Raw genomic sequence first — 16,675 nt, forward strand, 5'->3', positions numbered from 1 at the left:
TGCGGGGAGCACACGCAGCCTGTCCTTTACAGCGAGGCTGTCAGAAAACCCGAGGAGAGGACAGAACAGCAGTCTCCCCAACACTCAAGACCCCCATGGTCCCTGTTCGCTAGTGACACCATAGGTGAGAAGTTTATCTAGGAACTTGTGGCCGCTCTCCTTCAGCCTCCATTTACCACAAACCTGGGACTTAGTTTTTGCCCCTTGCGTAGACTTTATATACCTAACCAAGAACACTCAGACTATAAGGTAACACGCCTCACCCTGCCTCCCAGCCTTATCTCCACTGTCCCCACTGTCCCCACGCGGAACCCTGCATGCCGACCAGGACAGTTCACTCCGGCTTGGTCACCTGTCTGCTCTGCTCCTGTCTCTTTCCTGCCAGTGTGTCCTCTTCACTTACCCTTCTTCTCCTACTGTGCAAATACGTTTTCTTCATAAAACCTTGCCCAATCTAACATGATAGCTGCCTTCCCGGCATTTACTTCTATAGGATGTCAGGCAGTCCACTTTCATCTGAGGAAAACTCCAGATTCCTGATAACCACTAAAGACTCCTTCGAGGCCAGCCACGCAGTCTGGCCTATGAAATACTCGGGTCTCGAAGGTGCTATGCAAGTCTGTGGCCATCACTCCTCTCCAACCCACCACTGTAGGTTATCGACCACAAAGCACTCATCATCCGTATCTGTTAAAGGTCCCGACAGGGCTGGAAGGCTTACCAGCTGAGGGTCCTGAACCAGGGGAGGTCATAGGAGTGGTAGACATTGTAGCCAATAGTGATAATCTCGTGGAAACATTTTATCTGAACACACATCACCTGCAGGACACATAAGAATGAGGATACTCGTTAACTCCCCAATTCTCAAGCTCTAACAGTCATGAGCCTTCAAGAAAAACCACTGGTATATAAGAAAACTGTCAGTTCCATAGTGATTCGGCTCTTTTCTCTCTCATGGCATCCCATACAGCACTGTAGACTTTTATGTCACACAGAACAGGTCCAATTTCTCACAATAAATACATGCTCTTAAAGTTTCAATTAACTTTCTCTTCTAGAACCTCTCAGGACTTAGTCAATTTCTTTCCCTTTGACTTTGACTACAAATATTTGAAAATCCCCAACTGCTATAGCAGTCAGTTGTTAGTCACCTGACCCTGTCCACAACAGTGGGAAGACTAAAAGAGAAGCACTGTGCACTGGGTTATTTTTTTATCTTTTTTTTTTATTATTATTACAGAGAGAGAGAGAGTCAGAGAGAGGGACAGACAGGGACAGACAGACAGGAACGGAGAGATGAGAAGTATCAATTGTTAGTTTTTCGTTGCGCGTTGCCTAGTCATTCATTGATTGCTTTCTCATATGTGCCTTGACCGCGGGCCTTCAGCAGACCGAGTAACCCCTTGCTGGAGCCAGCGACCCTGGGTCCAAACTGGTGAGCTTTTTGCTCAAGCCAGATGAGCCCGCGCTCAAGCTGGCGACCTCGGGGTCTTGAACCTGCGTCCTTCAACTTCTCAGTCCAACGCTCTATCCACTGCGCCACCGCCTGGTCAGGCTATTTTTTTTATCTTTTCACTGATTTGAGAGAAAGAGAAAGAGAGAGAAAAGGAGGGAGGAAGGGAATAAAGGATGGGGGGAGAGAGAGAGAGCAGCATTAACTTGCTGTTCCACTTAGTTGTTCCATTTAGTTGTGTACTCATTGATTGCTTCTCATATGTACCCTGATCAGGGATAGACCCCGCCAGGACAATGTTCTATCCACTGAATTGCCCATCCAGGGACTGATTGGAATTTCTTAATGAAAGGCCTAAGCCTGTGAATGAGGTCCCAGGAAAACAATAAACAAAACCAAGACACAAAGTCACAGCAGGGGTCATAGTAAAATCAAACAGTTGAATAATACAATCAAATTTTAAAGTGGGCCCTGGCCGGTTGGCTCAGTGGTGGAGCGTTGGCCTGGCATGTGGATGTCCCAGGTTTGATTCCGGTCAGGGCACACAGGAGATGTGACCACCTGCTTCTCTTCCCCAACCTCTTTCCCTTCTCTCACTCTCCCTCTCTCCCTCTCCCACAGCCATGGCTCAATTGGTTTGAGCATATTGGCCCCAGGTGCTGAGGACAGCTCTGTGGAGCCTCCACCTCAGACACTAAAAATAGCTCAGTTGTAAGCATGGCCCCAAATGGGCAGAGCACTGGCCCCAGACAGGGGTTGCTGGATGGATCCTGGTTGGGGCAACTGTCTGTCTCTCTGTCTCCCCTCTTCTCACTTGGAAAAAGAATAAAAAATGCTTTAAAGTGAAGAGGTATCTTTAACCACATATAATTGGCCTATGCCACTTGGCTACTAAAAAGGGAGAAGTCACAGATATTCTAAGGAAGAAAAGTTCTATGGAGCCCAGGCCCCAAATGATTCCCAGAACTAACCCAGCATGTGGCACTTCAGATGACTGATCCTGCATGAAAAACTAAAGGCAGAACTAAAATAAGCATGCAAATGGCACTTACAATTATCATTAAAACCATTGGTCCCAGGTAAATGATGACGAAGAAAAACGCAATCATGGCCAAAGTCAGGATGCCTCTCACCCACCAGTTCTTCCATCTGAGTTAGAGAGGAGGGAACGAGAAAACATGTTAGGAGCCCAGAAAGAACGGAAGCACAATCCCAAGGGGGCTGGCTCTTCCTGGGGAAGAGAGCCTGAGGTCATCCCTTTCCGGGTCATCCCTTTCAGGGAGCATCTCCTTCACCCGGAAGGACAAACTAGCCACATGCTGGAGAGAGCCAATGCCCCACCCACACCAAACTCAGCGGGTGCTCACTGAGAAAAATACACCCAGCTTATCTCTTAACGAAAGAATCAGGCAAAAATCACAAGGGAAATGTAGTGCCCTCTTCTTCTATATCTACTTGGATGGCTTCTATGGCTGTCTATCACCCCCCCAAAAAAATATATATATACACAGTATGTCCGTAAAGTCATGGTGCACTTTTGACCAGTCACAGGAAAGCAACAAAAGACAACAGAAATGTGAAATCTGCACCAAATAAAAGGAAAACCCTCCCAGTTTCTGTAGGATGATGTGGCAGCATGTGCGCATGCGCAGATGATGATGTAACACCATGTATACAGCGGAGCAGCCCATGGCCATGCTAGTTGAGATGTGGTTGGTACAGAGTAAAGTTCAGTGTGTTCTGTGGCTCGCTAAATTTGAATCCGTGACCAAAGTGCAATGTGAATATCAGCGCGTTTATAACAAAGCACCACCACAGAGGAATAACATTACTCAGTGGGATAAGCAGTTAAAGGAAACCGGCAGTTTGGTGGAGAAACCCTGTTCTGGTAGGCTATCAGTAACTGATGAGACTGTAGAGGCTATACAGGATAGCTACCTAAAGAGCCCTAAAAAATCTGTGCGTGAGCCCACATCGAACTGCACTGAATAGGTATGAAACTGGGAGAGTTTTCCTTTTATTTTGTGCAGATTTCACATTTCCATCGTCTTTTGTTGCTTTCCTGTGACCGGTCAAAAGTGCACCATGCCTTTACGGACACACTGTATATGTATGTATATATATATGTGTACACACAATTACATATATTAACATATTTCTTGCAGCAAAATCCTACATGCTCTAACCAACTAAGCTACCTGGTCAGAGTTTTAGTTTGTGTTTTTAATGTACCCACGTAGCTGACGTTGAAGGGACCAAAATCTCAAGGTCTTCAACCCTGGATCCATCCAAGCAAAGATGTTTCTCAATTCTTCCAGGAGAATTTTTAAATGTCCACAATGGACGTGTGTGGGAGAGGAAAAACTAAACTTCGAACTGGAAATTTGGGCTCCTCTGTGAACAGCAGCCACCCATGAGTCACAAAGCCCAGGGACCATCTCTCCACATGCGCTGTGTCAGTGACCTTGCACACTACCACTCTGTCCACCTTTCCACCTCTTGAACTGGCCCGCCCATCCAAGCCTAGAGCACTCTTCAATTGCCAGACCCCTCCAGGCTGTGCTCGCAGCTCCTGGTAAGATGCCATTCAGCCTTATCAAGTGGTGGCACAGTGGATAGAGCATCCACGTGAGATGCTGAGGACCCAGGTTCGAAACCTCAATGTCGCCAGCTTGAGCACAGCCTCATCCAGATTGAGTGCAGGGTCACAGGCCTGAGCACGGGGTCACTGGCTTGAGCATAGGGTTACTGGCTCAGCTGGAGCCCCCTAAGGTTAAGACACATTCGAGAAAGCAATCAATGAACAATTAACGTGCCACAACCACAAGTTGATGCCTCTCTCATTCTTCCTGCCCATCTATCCCTGTTTGGCCCTCTCTCTCTAAAAAAAAAAAAAAAAAAAATGCCACTCAATGAAGCCCTGGACAGAGGCTGGGGGTACTGTGGGTTGAGGGGCCTGGGCCTTCCATGGCACTCGGACACTACCAAGCACCTGTATCACTAAGCACGTTACCTTGAAGACAAGTTGGAAAGGGCCCTGTTGAGGACCTCTGGGGTATCGTCTGCAGAGGTTACTTGGGGAGCAGCTTCCGCTCGGCTCTCACTGTCCGATGCAGTCTCTCCATCTGCCTTTACTTCTGCCTCCGACACCTACACCAAAGAAAAACAGAAGAGGAAAGGGTCAAAAATGCTGAAAAGGGTACTGAGAAGTACATGCCTGTCATAGGAATCTGTGGGAAAAGACCCAAACTGGGCCTCAGAACCTGGCATAGTCAGGTGACACAACAGATGGGACTCACAGCAATCCCGGCATTGTTCTGACATGTGCCAAGGTAGCCTTCTCTCCACTGCGAGAGACATGCATCTGCCCCTCAGGAGGGTGACCACAGCCCCAAGCCACTCAGTCCCCACTGCCTGATGGGGGGCGGGGGAGGGAACAGTCCAGAAGAGGAAGAGGGCGCTCCTTATCCAAAGGTTGCAAAGGGGCTGCACAGCTGCATTTCATCTGGGCCTCATTCCTCATCCTACTTCTCAGAGCTTTTATTTCTTAAGGGATTTTAAAATATACAGTTGCGACGAGTAACAATACCACTTAGTATTTGTGTAGCCCTTCACAGACTTAAGAGCATTTCCCAAACCCATGGCCCTGAGAGCAGTTCTGGGAGGAAGAGAAGGAACAGAGGAAGATCCCCGTTTACAAAGAAACGGGCTCGGAGACGCCTGTTAACCCAGGTCTTTTGACTTGAATATGTTCATTTCACTAGATTTTCTTTTATTTAAGCATCTTGGCATCCATTTTATTTATTTATTTTTGGTAAGAAATTCAAAACTAGGTAAACTAGAAATGGCAAAAAGATGTTATACCACATCTTCAAAGATTTTGTTATATATACTGTATGTGTGCAAACATATTTAAGTTGAACTAACAACTTTAATTTCCCTAATAAAGATATAAGACTGAGTACCATTTAGGAATCTGTGGGAAAGACCCAAACACGGCCTGAGGACCGGGCTTAGTCAGGTGACTGACAGATGGCACTCACAGCGATCCATTTAGACATCTTCCTTTGGGAAGTGTCTGTCAAGTCATTGGCCATTTACCACCGAGTTGTCTGCCCTTCTTCTTGATGTGTAGGAGTTTTTTATACATCCCGGATTGAAGTACTCTAATATGATCTCCCGCCTCCTCTATCCCCACCCCGCCCAGTCATTCCCTCTGACACTCAGACCTCGGCACTGGCCGCGGTGGGGCTTAGAAGGAGATCTGTAATTAACTGTCTATTGCTCCCTAATAGATGGGAACCAAGACACCTTGTTCTCATGACACCCCATGCCTGGCACACAGTGAAATCCTCACTACTGGGGGGAAGGAGGAAACGAGGCGTAAATTCCAGGCGTGGTAAGGGGTTACCCAGCCCTAGCTCTCACGGAAACAGCCATTTCTAAATTCAACTACAACTGTAGTAACACCACAAAACAGAAGGCCTTTAGTACAGGATTGCTCACACAGAGAAAGGCTTCGGGAAAGGGCCGAGACAGGTGGTCACCTCTGATGTGGGGGTCGCTGCTCCTTTATCTGCCGCAGCTGAGCCAGCTGGCTCTGGGCAAGTCATGCATGTGCCTCTACTTCCGTGTCCTCACCTTATGAAGGGACCCTAAAAGGGCCCGTCTTCCCTGTGGGGGTTCACTGAAGAGAAACAACCAAATTCCCACCCAGGACTGTGTCCCATTCTACCACCCTGGAATGTTCTGAAACACAGCAACACCCCCAAAAGTATCCCTTCTCAGTGAGACTGAAAACAGAGGCATTCCGAACAGCTTTCCATTTTTTATCTTGACATTATCACCCCCACCCCACCTGCAATGATCAGTAATATGAGGTCAGGATGCTCAGTGGTTATCTCACCCGAGGGGCTTCCCATGCGAGCACATGGGCCCCACTGAGGCCTCCCAACACGTGCTCGGCCGGAGCCTCCAGAAGCCACAGGGCTGAGCTGAGCACAGCAGGCGAGGAGGCCTGTGCTATGTGCATCACACACTCGCTCACACACACAGGCCCCAGCACAGGGTTATTTTTAACTTATCCATCCTGTTGTCAGGGAGACTCACAAAGGCTGCCGGTTCCTCAGGCAGGAGGGCAGGAAGGAGCCAGGCAGAGCCGCAAGCTCCGGCTCCGCACTGACCCCCACCCCAGGCCTCTTATAAATGTGAGCCCAGCACTGTTTCCTGCAGCAACGCCAGATGTGAGTCCTCTCCCTTCTGGCTAGGAGGGGGTGAGGTGCAGAGGTATCTTGAGGCAGAAAGTAGTAAGAGATCGACAACTGTTACAAAGCCACTGTGACTGTTATTCTCAAGAGGTGGGGGCCTGGGATGAACAGACCGGTGACACTCCCACCCCCTCCCTGACCGGGCTTAGTAGTTCTGGGACAGCACAAGGCAACAGGGAGAGCTGCCTTGCTGCTTCAAGCCGTCTCAGCCCAGCCCCCAGATATCCCCTCCCTCCCTCCCTCCCTCCTGGTCAACCCAAGGGCCCAGATGAGAGGCTAAGTGGAACAGACTCAGTCTCTCAGAGTCCATCTCAAACACCAGCCATCCTCTGCACTTCCTCAGCCATTTCCCGAGGGGGCTGTGGTGCTGATGTAAACAGGAAACAAAAGTGGGGCATTAAAAGGAAGGGAAAAAGCCCCCCCCCCCTTCACGTAGGTCCTACAGAGAACAGCAGAAGCACTGACTGAGGGAGGCGGACGCATGGAGTCTCCTGGGTAAGACCTGTGGTTGTTTTTGGAGAAATTCGTGCTCCAAAGGCCTCTCACAACCACTGCTGCCCAGAAACTAACCCCAGCCCTGTCCTGGGGCTCAGACCAGCACAGAAGCAAGAGAGGCAACAAGGGAGGAGCAGGGGAGCAGAGGGGGGAGGGCTGGCTTTTCAGGCCTGGGGAGAGGCCTGGCTCCGTCCGAACAGCATCTGTAGGACTGACTTACCCTTTATTCTCAAAGAGAAAAACCCTCCCTCTTCCCATTCCCTCTGAATTCTCAGGCCCTCCAGAAGGCCTGGCTTGGGCTTACAAAAGCTTACTGGACAGCATCCCTCTGAGGCTCCCTTTCGGTCAACAGTTGGGATCAGGGGCCCACCCTCCAACCTCAGTATTTCTCAAGACTCCATAGTGACACCCACCAGCGGAGATGGTCAGAGCGTGACCAAAAAAAGTGTGGCTGTGGCCAGGCTGGACAGGAGCCCTGGGCACTATGTCAACTGGGCTCCAAGCAGATGGGACTCCCCCACACACACCGCATTTCTTTCCCAGATGCCAACTCAGTTTGTACCTGTTAAAGGAAATACATTAACATTCTGCCCATGTTTGCCTAAAAGGAGCTAACAACCAGGAAGAGAAAACAAGCAGTTCCGTCAAGTAGGCTTTTTCTTCTCCTTTTCATGTTCAAGGATATTTCATTAAAAGTCCTCACTGAGGCTGTCAATGGGTTCTTGGAACTGCAGTGGAAGGACAAATAAAGAAACCAATTTTGCCATAGGCTAACTGATATAAACAAGAGGTAAGTTCCTACAGCATCTCCTCAGCGTCATAACAAAACCAGGTGGACGGGACGATGTCATTGGAGAACCTGCTGTGCTCGTGCCTTGGCTGGTTATGCTCCCAACAACTCTGTCCCTTCTGCTGGCATTGCAGTCAGATGAGTCAGTTTTATTTACTGAGTGACTCCATAACTTACACAAACTGTGTTTTGCACTGCTTTACATGCAAATTACAACCCCTGTCCTGGAGGAAAGCCATCAGGCTGAGCCTATACCTGCTTGCATCTCCTTAATCAAACCCTGTGGCAGCTGCCAAGGGCAACTGACCACTTCCAGACTCATCCCCAGGAGAGAAATTACAGGTTTATCCTTAATAAGAGTGTCAGGGGCCTAGGTATCACTCATCGAAAACGCCAAGTGTGTGTTTGCCTACAGTGTTAGAAATAGCCAAGAAAATATTTCTAGCTTTTCTAATGCTAATTCCATTTGACAAGAACAAAGGTTCAAATAGGAAGAGCCCTATTCTGAAAGTTTAGAATCCCCATTATGTCCATACTCTGTGCTCCAAAAGCCTACTATAATGTGATACACACACACACACACACACATACACACACACACACACTCTCTGCGTTCAGCTACTCCAGATGGGCTACTGCACTTTAAGTACCTCCACAGGGAGCTGCCCGCCACCCTGAGCACTCCAGAGAACGGACACAAAAGAGCGTGTAGGAGACCCAGCTTTTTAAACCTAATTCTGGCTAGGAACCGTTTCACTTCCAGACAGTACAGGGGCACTTTCCGTGATTGAATTTAGGTTTCAAATTCATCAAGCATAAGGACAGCCCTATTCAGCTTTGTTTACCTTCAATCTTTACCTTGAATCTGGGAAAAGCTCAGAGTGTTTTTTAAACTCATTGAATTCAATTCATCAACTTTTTTCTGTAAGGCCTAGAATAATGGGTGCCACCATTATTAGTGTGGGCAAGACAACCCTAGAGCTCCAGTTATACAAATGCAACTAATAACTAAAAGGGCTGTGATTTCAACCCTTGGCAAAGGTTAAAATGATTGAGGGGAAGGGAGCCCCCAGGAGGCACCCATAAAACCCAGGGTGGTAATGAGCTGTATTTCCAGACAGCAACTAATGTGTTGCCAGGAATATTGAGTAAGGAGGTGCAGTGAAACCTTTTAGAGCCCTAAATGATTCAATCCGGCCCTACCAAATGTATAAGTCGGCACATTTTCACTCTTTTCCCCTGAATAATGGAAAATGCCCCAAGCAAAGCCACCACACATCTGTCCTTTGAGCCAACTGGACTGCATACTGGAAGTCCTCTTCCAAAGCTAGCACTTCAAGATGCTACACTCATACCAAGAAACACATCCGTTATTCTTCTTCCTAACATCACTATCACCCGAAATTATTACACACTTGTCTGTCTCCTGCACTGAAACATAAACTCATGGGGAAGGGACTTTTCACTGCTCTATCCCCATGGCATGCGATGCTGCCTGGCATATAGGTCCTCGATAAATGTTTCTTCACATAAGGAGGAAGGGAGAGAAGCTGACAAGTTAAGGAATAACTAAGGTAAATACCACACCACAACAGCTAGCCTGCTTTACACAAAATATCTCCATTTTACCAAGTGTACAGAGATTTGTAGTTCTGTAAGTGGAAGGAATGTGCAAGTCTTAGGAAAGTCACAAGGGCAGCCATCAAACGTGAAGAATAAAGGTGAGTAGTAAAATGAGAAGACAATTTCAAAAATCTCAAGAGCTGCTGACTGCCTTCCCCACAAGGAAACACAAGCATACCTCAGAGATACTGTGGGTTCAGTTCCAGGCTACCACAATACAGCGAGTACCTCAATGAAGGCACAGGTATATCTATCTGTTCCTGCCTCCCACACCGTGGGCTTCCAGAAGCTGAGTTCCCTGCCAGAGTGGTCTCTGCTCCAAGCAAAGACAGCCAGATGCGCTAACCAAGAAATTACGCATACCTTAATAACAAATGCAACAGTAATGGCCACTCAATCTTCACACTGTGAACAGGCTGGCTGTTGTCTCTACCCAACTCCAACTCAGCTGAGGATTGAGGTCAATGAGCAGCAAAACTTGAACACCTCAGTTATCTGATATATTTTTTAAATCTTCTAAGCCATAGTGAAATTTCTAAAAATCCAAAAGTCAGCTGTTTCATCAATTTAAAGAAATGAATTTCTTTTAATGCTTGGGGTAGCAAACCTTCTACCCAAAGATTATACTTCTGCAACAAGGACACTTTAACAGGTCATTATCCTATATTTCCTTTGTCAAAAAACAAAATTCAGTAAATGGACATAAACATACAGGGGGTTCTCAGGTTACAACACAGTTCCATTCCTATGACAGTGACATAAACTGAATTTTGATGTAAGTCAAAACACATGCTAGCCTAACACAAACAGAACACTTGCGCTTTTAACAGTCCAAAATGGCGTAGGTAAGTGCACTGGGGACACCAACTCCCTCGCTCATGTGCCACATTACTGTATCCTCTTCCACCATGTGCAGCCAAACTAGTCCGCCCACGTAGTCCCTAAGGACGACACTAACAGCGTAAGCCGAAACATTCACATCTTAATTTTTTTAAGTTTTTATGGAAGTGAGCATCATGAACTCAAAACAATCATGTTGAGACTGTCGTAACCCGAGGACCCCCTGTAATTATTTTTAACATAAATGGGATCCAAAAATGAAATTCAGGTGATAAAATGTAAAGATCGTATTGGCTTTTAGTCAATGATTCGTGAACCAGGCAATATCGAATCCAGCAGACAGAAGCTCTGAGGAGCTGAACAAAGTGAAAGACCTCTACAGCGAGAAGGGGGAGAACAAGGAAGTTATGACAGGCAAAAAGAGCAGAAGGACAGAGTACTGCAAGGTCCCTTTCCTGTCAGGGATGGCAAGGTCGATCAGGCAAATCACCTAACTAGTGCTGATCAAGCAATTCCTGGCTGACTACTGTAAGATTCTATTTTGGGGAGTGCTAAGACTGTTAAGTCACATCTCAGTTTGGTGACATGGAGCTTAACATAAGTAATGCATTTGGGACCTGTCGTCTTGTTTTTAACATCTTCCAGCTGGGCATGCTGTAGGAGCTAATCTAATGAATGAAGAGGCTGTCTCCCCAATAATATGGACCCTGCACTTCAGTGCTCAGAGAACTCAGACGGCCAAGGCTCTCAGAATTAGGCCTCCGCTAGAAATGGACAGAGTCAAAACAATCCACGAGTTCACAGCTAATAGGGTCCTCAGGCCCAGTGCCCAGTCAAGGACTCTTGGGGTAGACAGGAACATCAGCCTCCACTGTTCTCAGAGCAGTTACTCCTCGAGCCCCTGGCTAGAAGCAATGGCCTCACAGCCAGAAAGGCTTGAGGAGGAAAGGGCAGCTCAGCACGTTGCCCTGCAGGTAGGCGTTCCAGAGCCTGAGGGAGATGTGGGGTGGAAAGAAATCTAGCCACCAATTTCCACAGGTAGGGAAGGAAATGCAAGTCAGCAAAGTGCTCTGCTGTACAGTGGGGGTGGGAGCCAGGCACACCTAGACCAAGCCCTGTGTCACACCCGCATGCCATCTATGCCCCGGCTGAGTTTCACTGGGGGGGGGGGAAGGGGGGGGCAGACGATGAATGCCATAAAAGCTCCAAGCCACACAACCTCCAGAGCAATGAACAAATGTGCACAACTCTCATATTCACAAAAACACAAACAAAAGCCATTCTTGGTACTTAAGGACAGTAATATCGCAATCCACTAAAGCTACATTAATAATGGATATCAATCCTGTAAACATAAGATGGAGTGAAAAACTAGACAAAAGAACAAAATAGGCTGCAACTGACTTTCCAAAGAAGCAAGACGCTCTATCTCAGGGAGAGGAGCATCTCCAGCGTGAGAAGGGGACCAACACTAGCTGTGTGATCTTGAAAGAAGTCATGTCACCTCTGGGCCTTAGATTCTCACCTACAAAACGAATCAATCCCATCGCAAGAGTACTGGAGAGATAAAACAAGATAAGGCTGTGTTTTTTGAGCTGTGGGTTGAGACCTACCGGCTCTTGAAATCAATTCAGATCACAACTGGCAAAAAAAACAGTAAAATATGATACCAGAAGTCAGGCTAGTGGTGACTAACCCAGAGGCACCGATTGGAAGAAGTCTCTAGGGAGCGTTCCGGGTGCCAGCAATGCTTGATCTGATCTGGGGCAGGCTTGCAGAGATAAGCTTAGTGCTGACCTTATGAAGTCATCCACTGTACAGTTATGATGCAGACCCATTTCTATACGAGTATTACACTTCAGTAAAACTTTACATAAAAAGCAGACTGAGAATCAAACATAACAGAAAACTTTAGAATGTTTCATAGATAGTAAAAGTACTGCTTCAGGAAATGTTTGCTACAAAGTGATTTACATATGCAACCTTGTATCAGGACACAATATAAAATGTATTTATGCCTGTGGATCAAGGTCCAAAAAAGCTTGAAAGGCCTGAGACAATGCAGAGACATATGTTGTAAACTAAGTCACCATATAATGTTGGTGGTTGTGGGGGTGGAGCAGGAATAAGGGGGAGACAGGGCACTGTTGACCTTTTGCAGATTAAAAACTAAAGGAAAAAACACAGCACCTGTGTGGTACAAAGGCATTCTAAATGACAAGCTTCTCCATTGCCCCATTTATAGCTGAGATATACACAAACTAAGTTTCCTCATTTAGAAGCCTTTTTCTTTCCATAATCCTTAAGAAGAGGAAGAAAATCAACAGAGCAAAACGTCTGCCTGAAGACTAACTCTTACTCCAGTTCAAAGAAATTAATAATGAACCAAATTTCCAAACCAGTGATGAAACTAAAGACAAACAGGAAATGCTGTCTTTGAACCAAAAACCACAGTACATTAGCAATTAAAAGGCTACAGTCGGTGCCCCCCCCCCCCCCAAATCCCTCAGTGTTATCCAACACTACAGGTGTGATCTGAGATGAAAGGTTGAGAGGAAAGAACTGCAGTTCCATGGTCTCATCCCTCCCCTACTCCCAGCCTTAGATTTCAGCACAGAGAAAGTTAAACAGAAATATGCTGAAATCCATGTCATCGCTGATGTACACTTTCAAAGCATTCATTGCATTTTAAATTCTAGTAAGTTTAATTTTGAATTTAGAAGATGAAGTTGATTTGATACATTCTAGTAAGTTTTAATTTTGAATAAAATTTTTAACTTTACTTATTTTAGCAACTTAACCTACATGGGGAAAGTCACGTGACCGGAGCATGGTACTGCAATATGAAAAGGAAACACCGACATGCCACTATTTTCTTTTTGCTCCTCAACTCCAGACACTAAGCTCAACAAATTCCTCCTGAAACCAGAGGCCTGGTGCGCACTGCCCGGCCAGCTGCTAATCTTCACAGTTGCCTTAGCACCCCGCAACTTCCTGACAACCTCCTGTGCTGGGAACAGCCCAGACTGACAGTGACCAGGAGTTTATGACCCTGTCAGCAGGAGAGCTGTGCCTTCGCGCTCTGCCTCCTTTGTTCCTGGGACAGCCAGCTTTGCCACCCTGCCAGGAAGCGCCATGATGGGTCAACATGCCTTGACTGAATGGCGTGGAAGCTACAGAAATACAGGACAAGAAGCCCAACTCCAGAGAACACGCTGCTGGAGGGCAAGGACAGCACTTAACCAGCATCTGGACAGCAGATTTCCACAGAAGCCTGGAGAAGGAATAGAGGTGAAGAAACGAGGGGCAGGAGTAGAGAGGGCTCCACCGAGGACCGGGGGCTAAGCTGCTCCAGGCCAGGCAGGCCGCACACGCCCGCAGCCTGCAGGGTCAGCACGGAGATGCCCTCCTCCAGCTCGCAGGCCCCAAGGAGCTCGGAGCCACTGTCACCACCTCCTCTCCCGAACTGACTGACGCAGAATGAGGGAAAGGCTCCTACGCCCCCATGGCCCTGCTGGGAACCCTCAGACAGTCCCAGGTCCTCCTGTGTGAAGGGCTCTTTGGCCAAACCGTGGAAGCAGTGTCACTGAGAGACCAGGAGGCCAGGGAGGTGGAATGGCTCCGGCAAAAAGCATGAACTCAGCTTCAGCTCACCGGGGTTCCAAGTCTAACTTGAGTTTCAGGCCTTTTTGCTCATCCCTGTCAACAGGAGCCAGTACCTCTGATAATCCAGTAAGCCCTCCTCCAGAAATGCATACAAGTGGCCAGCTGGCCACTGCCCCTTCAGGCCTTGTAATAACCTCACAGCCCTGCTGAGCAGCTCCCCTGGCCCAAGGCTATCCTAGGCTATCACAGAGCATGGCTGCGAGAAATGAATACAATGTTTTTAAATCCTTTAAGAACAATACCACAGTTTAGCTCTCTCACTTCTTTAACCATTAAAAAAAAAAAACTCTTAAAATATCAATAAAAAATATTAGCAAAAGAGAAAGACAATTTGCCAAATACAAATAACCTGTATGTTTATTTAATTTTGCAGTAATCGCTAACATAAAAAAATAAAATGGCCATGAGAAACCATTTTTCTCACATCCGACTGAATGAGTAGATGAAAAGAATGTTCACTGTGGACCAGGGTTAGGGACAACTAGTACACTCATATAGTACTCCTGGAAACATAAATCAATACCACCCTTCTAAACGGTTACTTGGACATATGTATGAAAACCCTTTAAATGGTTCTTATCTCCTTTGATCTAGTCATTCCATATCTAGAAAACCCCCTAAGTGAGTATCTAGAGAAATACATAATTTATATGAGGATGTTCATTACAGTATTATTTATAAAAAGAAACAGGCTGTACGTCTAAGAACAGAAGCAGCCATTTTAAAACCTTAGGCATAAGATTAGTGGGACATAATGAAAATGTTAATAGCAATTATATTCTGGTAGTGAAATTAGGATACTTTCGTGTTACTTCCACATTTTTCACAAAACAAGTATTGCTTCCATAATTTTAAAAAGTACAAAATGAATATATCTAAGCCTCTCATTCCTGACTATGCTGACACTGTTATAGGTTTAAAATGATTTCAAATCCACTTGTTTATGACTTACGTTGTTTTTTAATTTATTGATTGATTTTACAGATAGTGGTAGGAAAAGAGACAGAAACATCAATACATTTCTATATGTGCCCTGACCCGGGGATCGAACCCTCAACTTCTGCACACTGGGATGATGCTCTCTAACCAATAGAGCTATCCAGCTAGAGCATTAAATCAAGTTGTTTTAATCCACTTGGTCATGACAATTACAAAGATAAAAAGTTGTTTTTAGAAGTAAAGTTTCTGATATAACAATGCAAAGATGTTACCATTCTACAACTGTTGTCATTGACAGGCAACCAGCAGCCCCTATGGGGGCTCACCTATAAGAAGGTATGGAGAAAGCAACTATGGCAGGAAGGTATTTAGAAAATAAATACGGAGAGTTTGTGAGTGGCATTTGAGAATTTTGGTTTGGGCATGGTGGCTCTTCCTAGCCTAACAACTCTGAGAGAGCCTTGGGCATTCCTCCTTTCTTGGCAAGGCACTTCAGGAAGACAGAGGTGATAAACCTCGCAGCCGGCCTGTGAAAGAGATCGGCCTGCCTCCCACACTGGCATCTTCCCTAGCGATGGGCCCCATTATGTATTTTAACTCGTACGAAAAGGTACACCTCATATTAAATTTGGACTTTATCCCTCTCACTTCCCCTTACCTGGAACAATAGTGTGATTAATCTTTCATTTGTTTAGAGTATGTTATTTCTTTATTTTACTTATTAAGAGATATTCTATAAAATAATAAAGAAGAGATATCTTATGTGCTATTGGCTTGTAAGATAATAATTCCCACAGCAAATCTGTGCTAAATGAGTAACTGGCAAAGACAACTCGGTCTCTGAGCATAACAATCACTGCCTCACAACACAAAAACAAAACGAACCTGACATCTTTACTGGCCTCCCCTGAGCTCTCTGGCACGGGGCTCAAGGCCTTCCCATCACACTTGAGGCCGCCTGACTTTCTCTGTCCATCCTTCCAGGCACATTTCTGCTCCTCCAGTTCAAACATCCACCCTCAACAAGCCCTTCCCCGGCCCCTGCTCAGGCAGTGCTAACCACCTCAGAACACCAGGCGAGCCCTGGAGGCACACAGATGAATCCATCTGGCCCGTGACTCTCTTCAGGAGAACCAGCCCCAAGCAGCGCCCACAACCCCATTACTTATACTGGCACTTCACTTAATTGTGCTTCACAGATGAGATGTGGTGTTTTGGGGGGTTTTTTTACAAATTGAAGGCAAGACCTTCCACCACTGGGTCCACAACACTTTACTGCAGTGGACCAATCAAGTGTTGCAGTATCTCCAACGTATGCCTGTACTGAACTCATCCAAGATGACAGACTAGTAGTCAATAAAGGCTGGAAATTCTGCACCAAATTTCCTGAAAAATCTCAAACCATCCCAGTTTTCGTCCACTTTATGACCCCCTCAGGACAATAAAAGTCTTTGTTTCCTCAACTTCAAGCAGGGGCTCGTTTTATTGTCCTGGATATTTTAGGACCTATGTGAAATGCAAGAGTAACATGTTAAAACACCAAACCCGAGAATTGAGATAATTCTTCCTGAGATCTAGGAAATAAGATGTCCGCCACAGCTA

The 16,675-nt window shown here is 46.3% G+C and overlaps 1 protein-coding gene across 1 annotated transcript in view; it reads right to left on the reverse strand.

Annotated features, from left to right (window-relative positions):
• CDS2 (CDP-diacylglycerol synthase 2) overlaps positions 1 to 16,675 on the reverse strand; it is a 40,177-nt gene that overhangs the window by 10,191 nt on the left and 13,311 nt on the right. The window contains exons 2-4 of the mRNA XM_066387236.1: positions 4,467 to 4,603; positions 2,506 to 2,602; positions 722 to 819 (exon numbers count right to left, since the gene is read on the reverse strand). Of these exons, the coding sequence (XP_066243333.1) occupies positions 722 to 819; positions 2,506 to 2,602; positions 4,467 to 4,603 (332 nt within the window). The remainder of the gene's footprint in view (positions 1 to 721; positions 820 to 2,505; positions 2,603 to 4,466; positions 4,604 to 16,675) is intronic.

The sequence above is a fragment of the Saccopteryx leptura genome, chromosome 5 (assembly GCF_036850995.1).
Source record: "Saccopteryx leptura isolate mSacLep1 chromosome 5, mSacLep1_pri_phased_curated, whole genome shotgun sequence".
Classification (NCBI taxonomy): domain Eukaryota; kingdom Metazoa; phylum Chordata; class Mammalia; order Chiroptera; family Emballonuridae; genus Saccopteryx; species Saccopteryx leptura.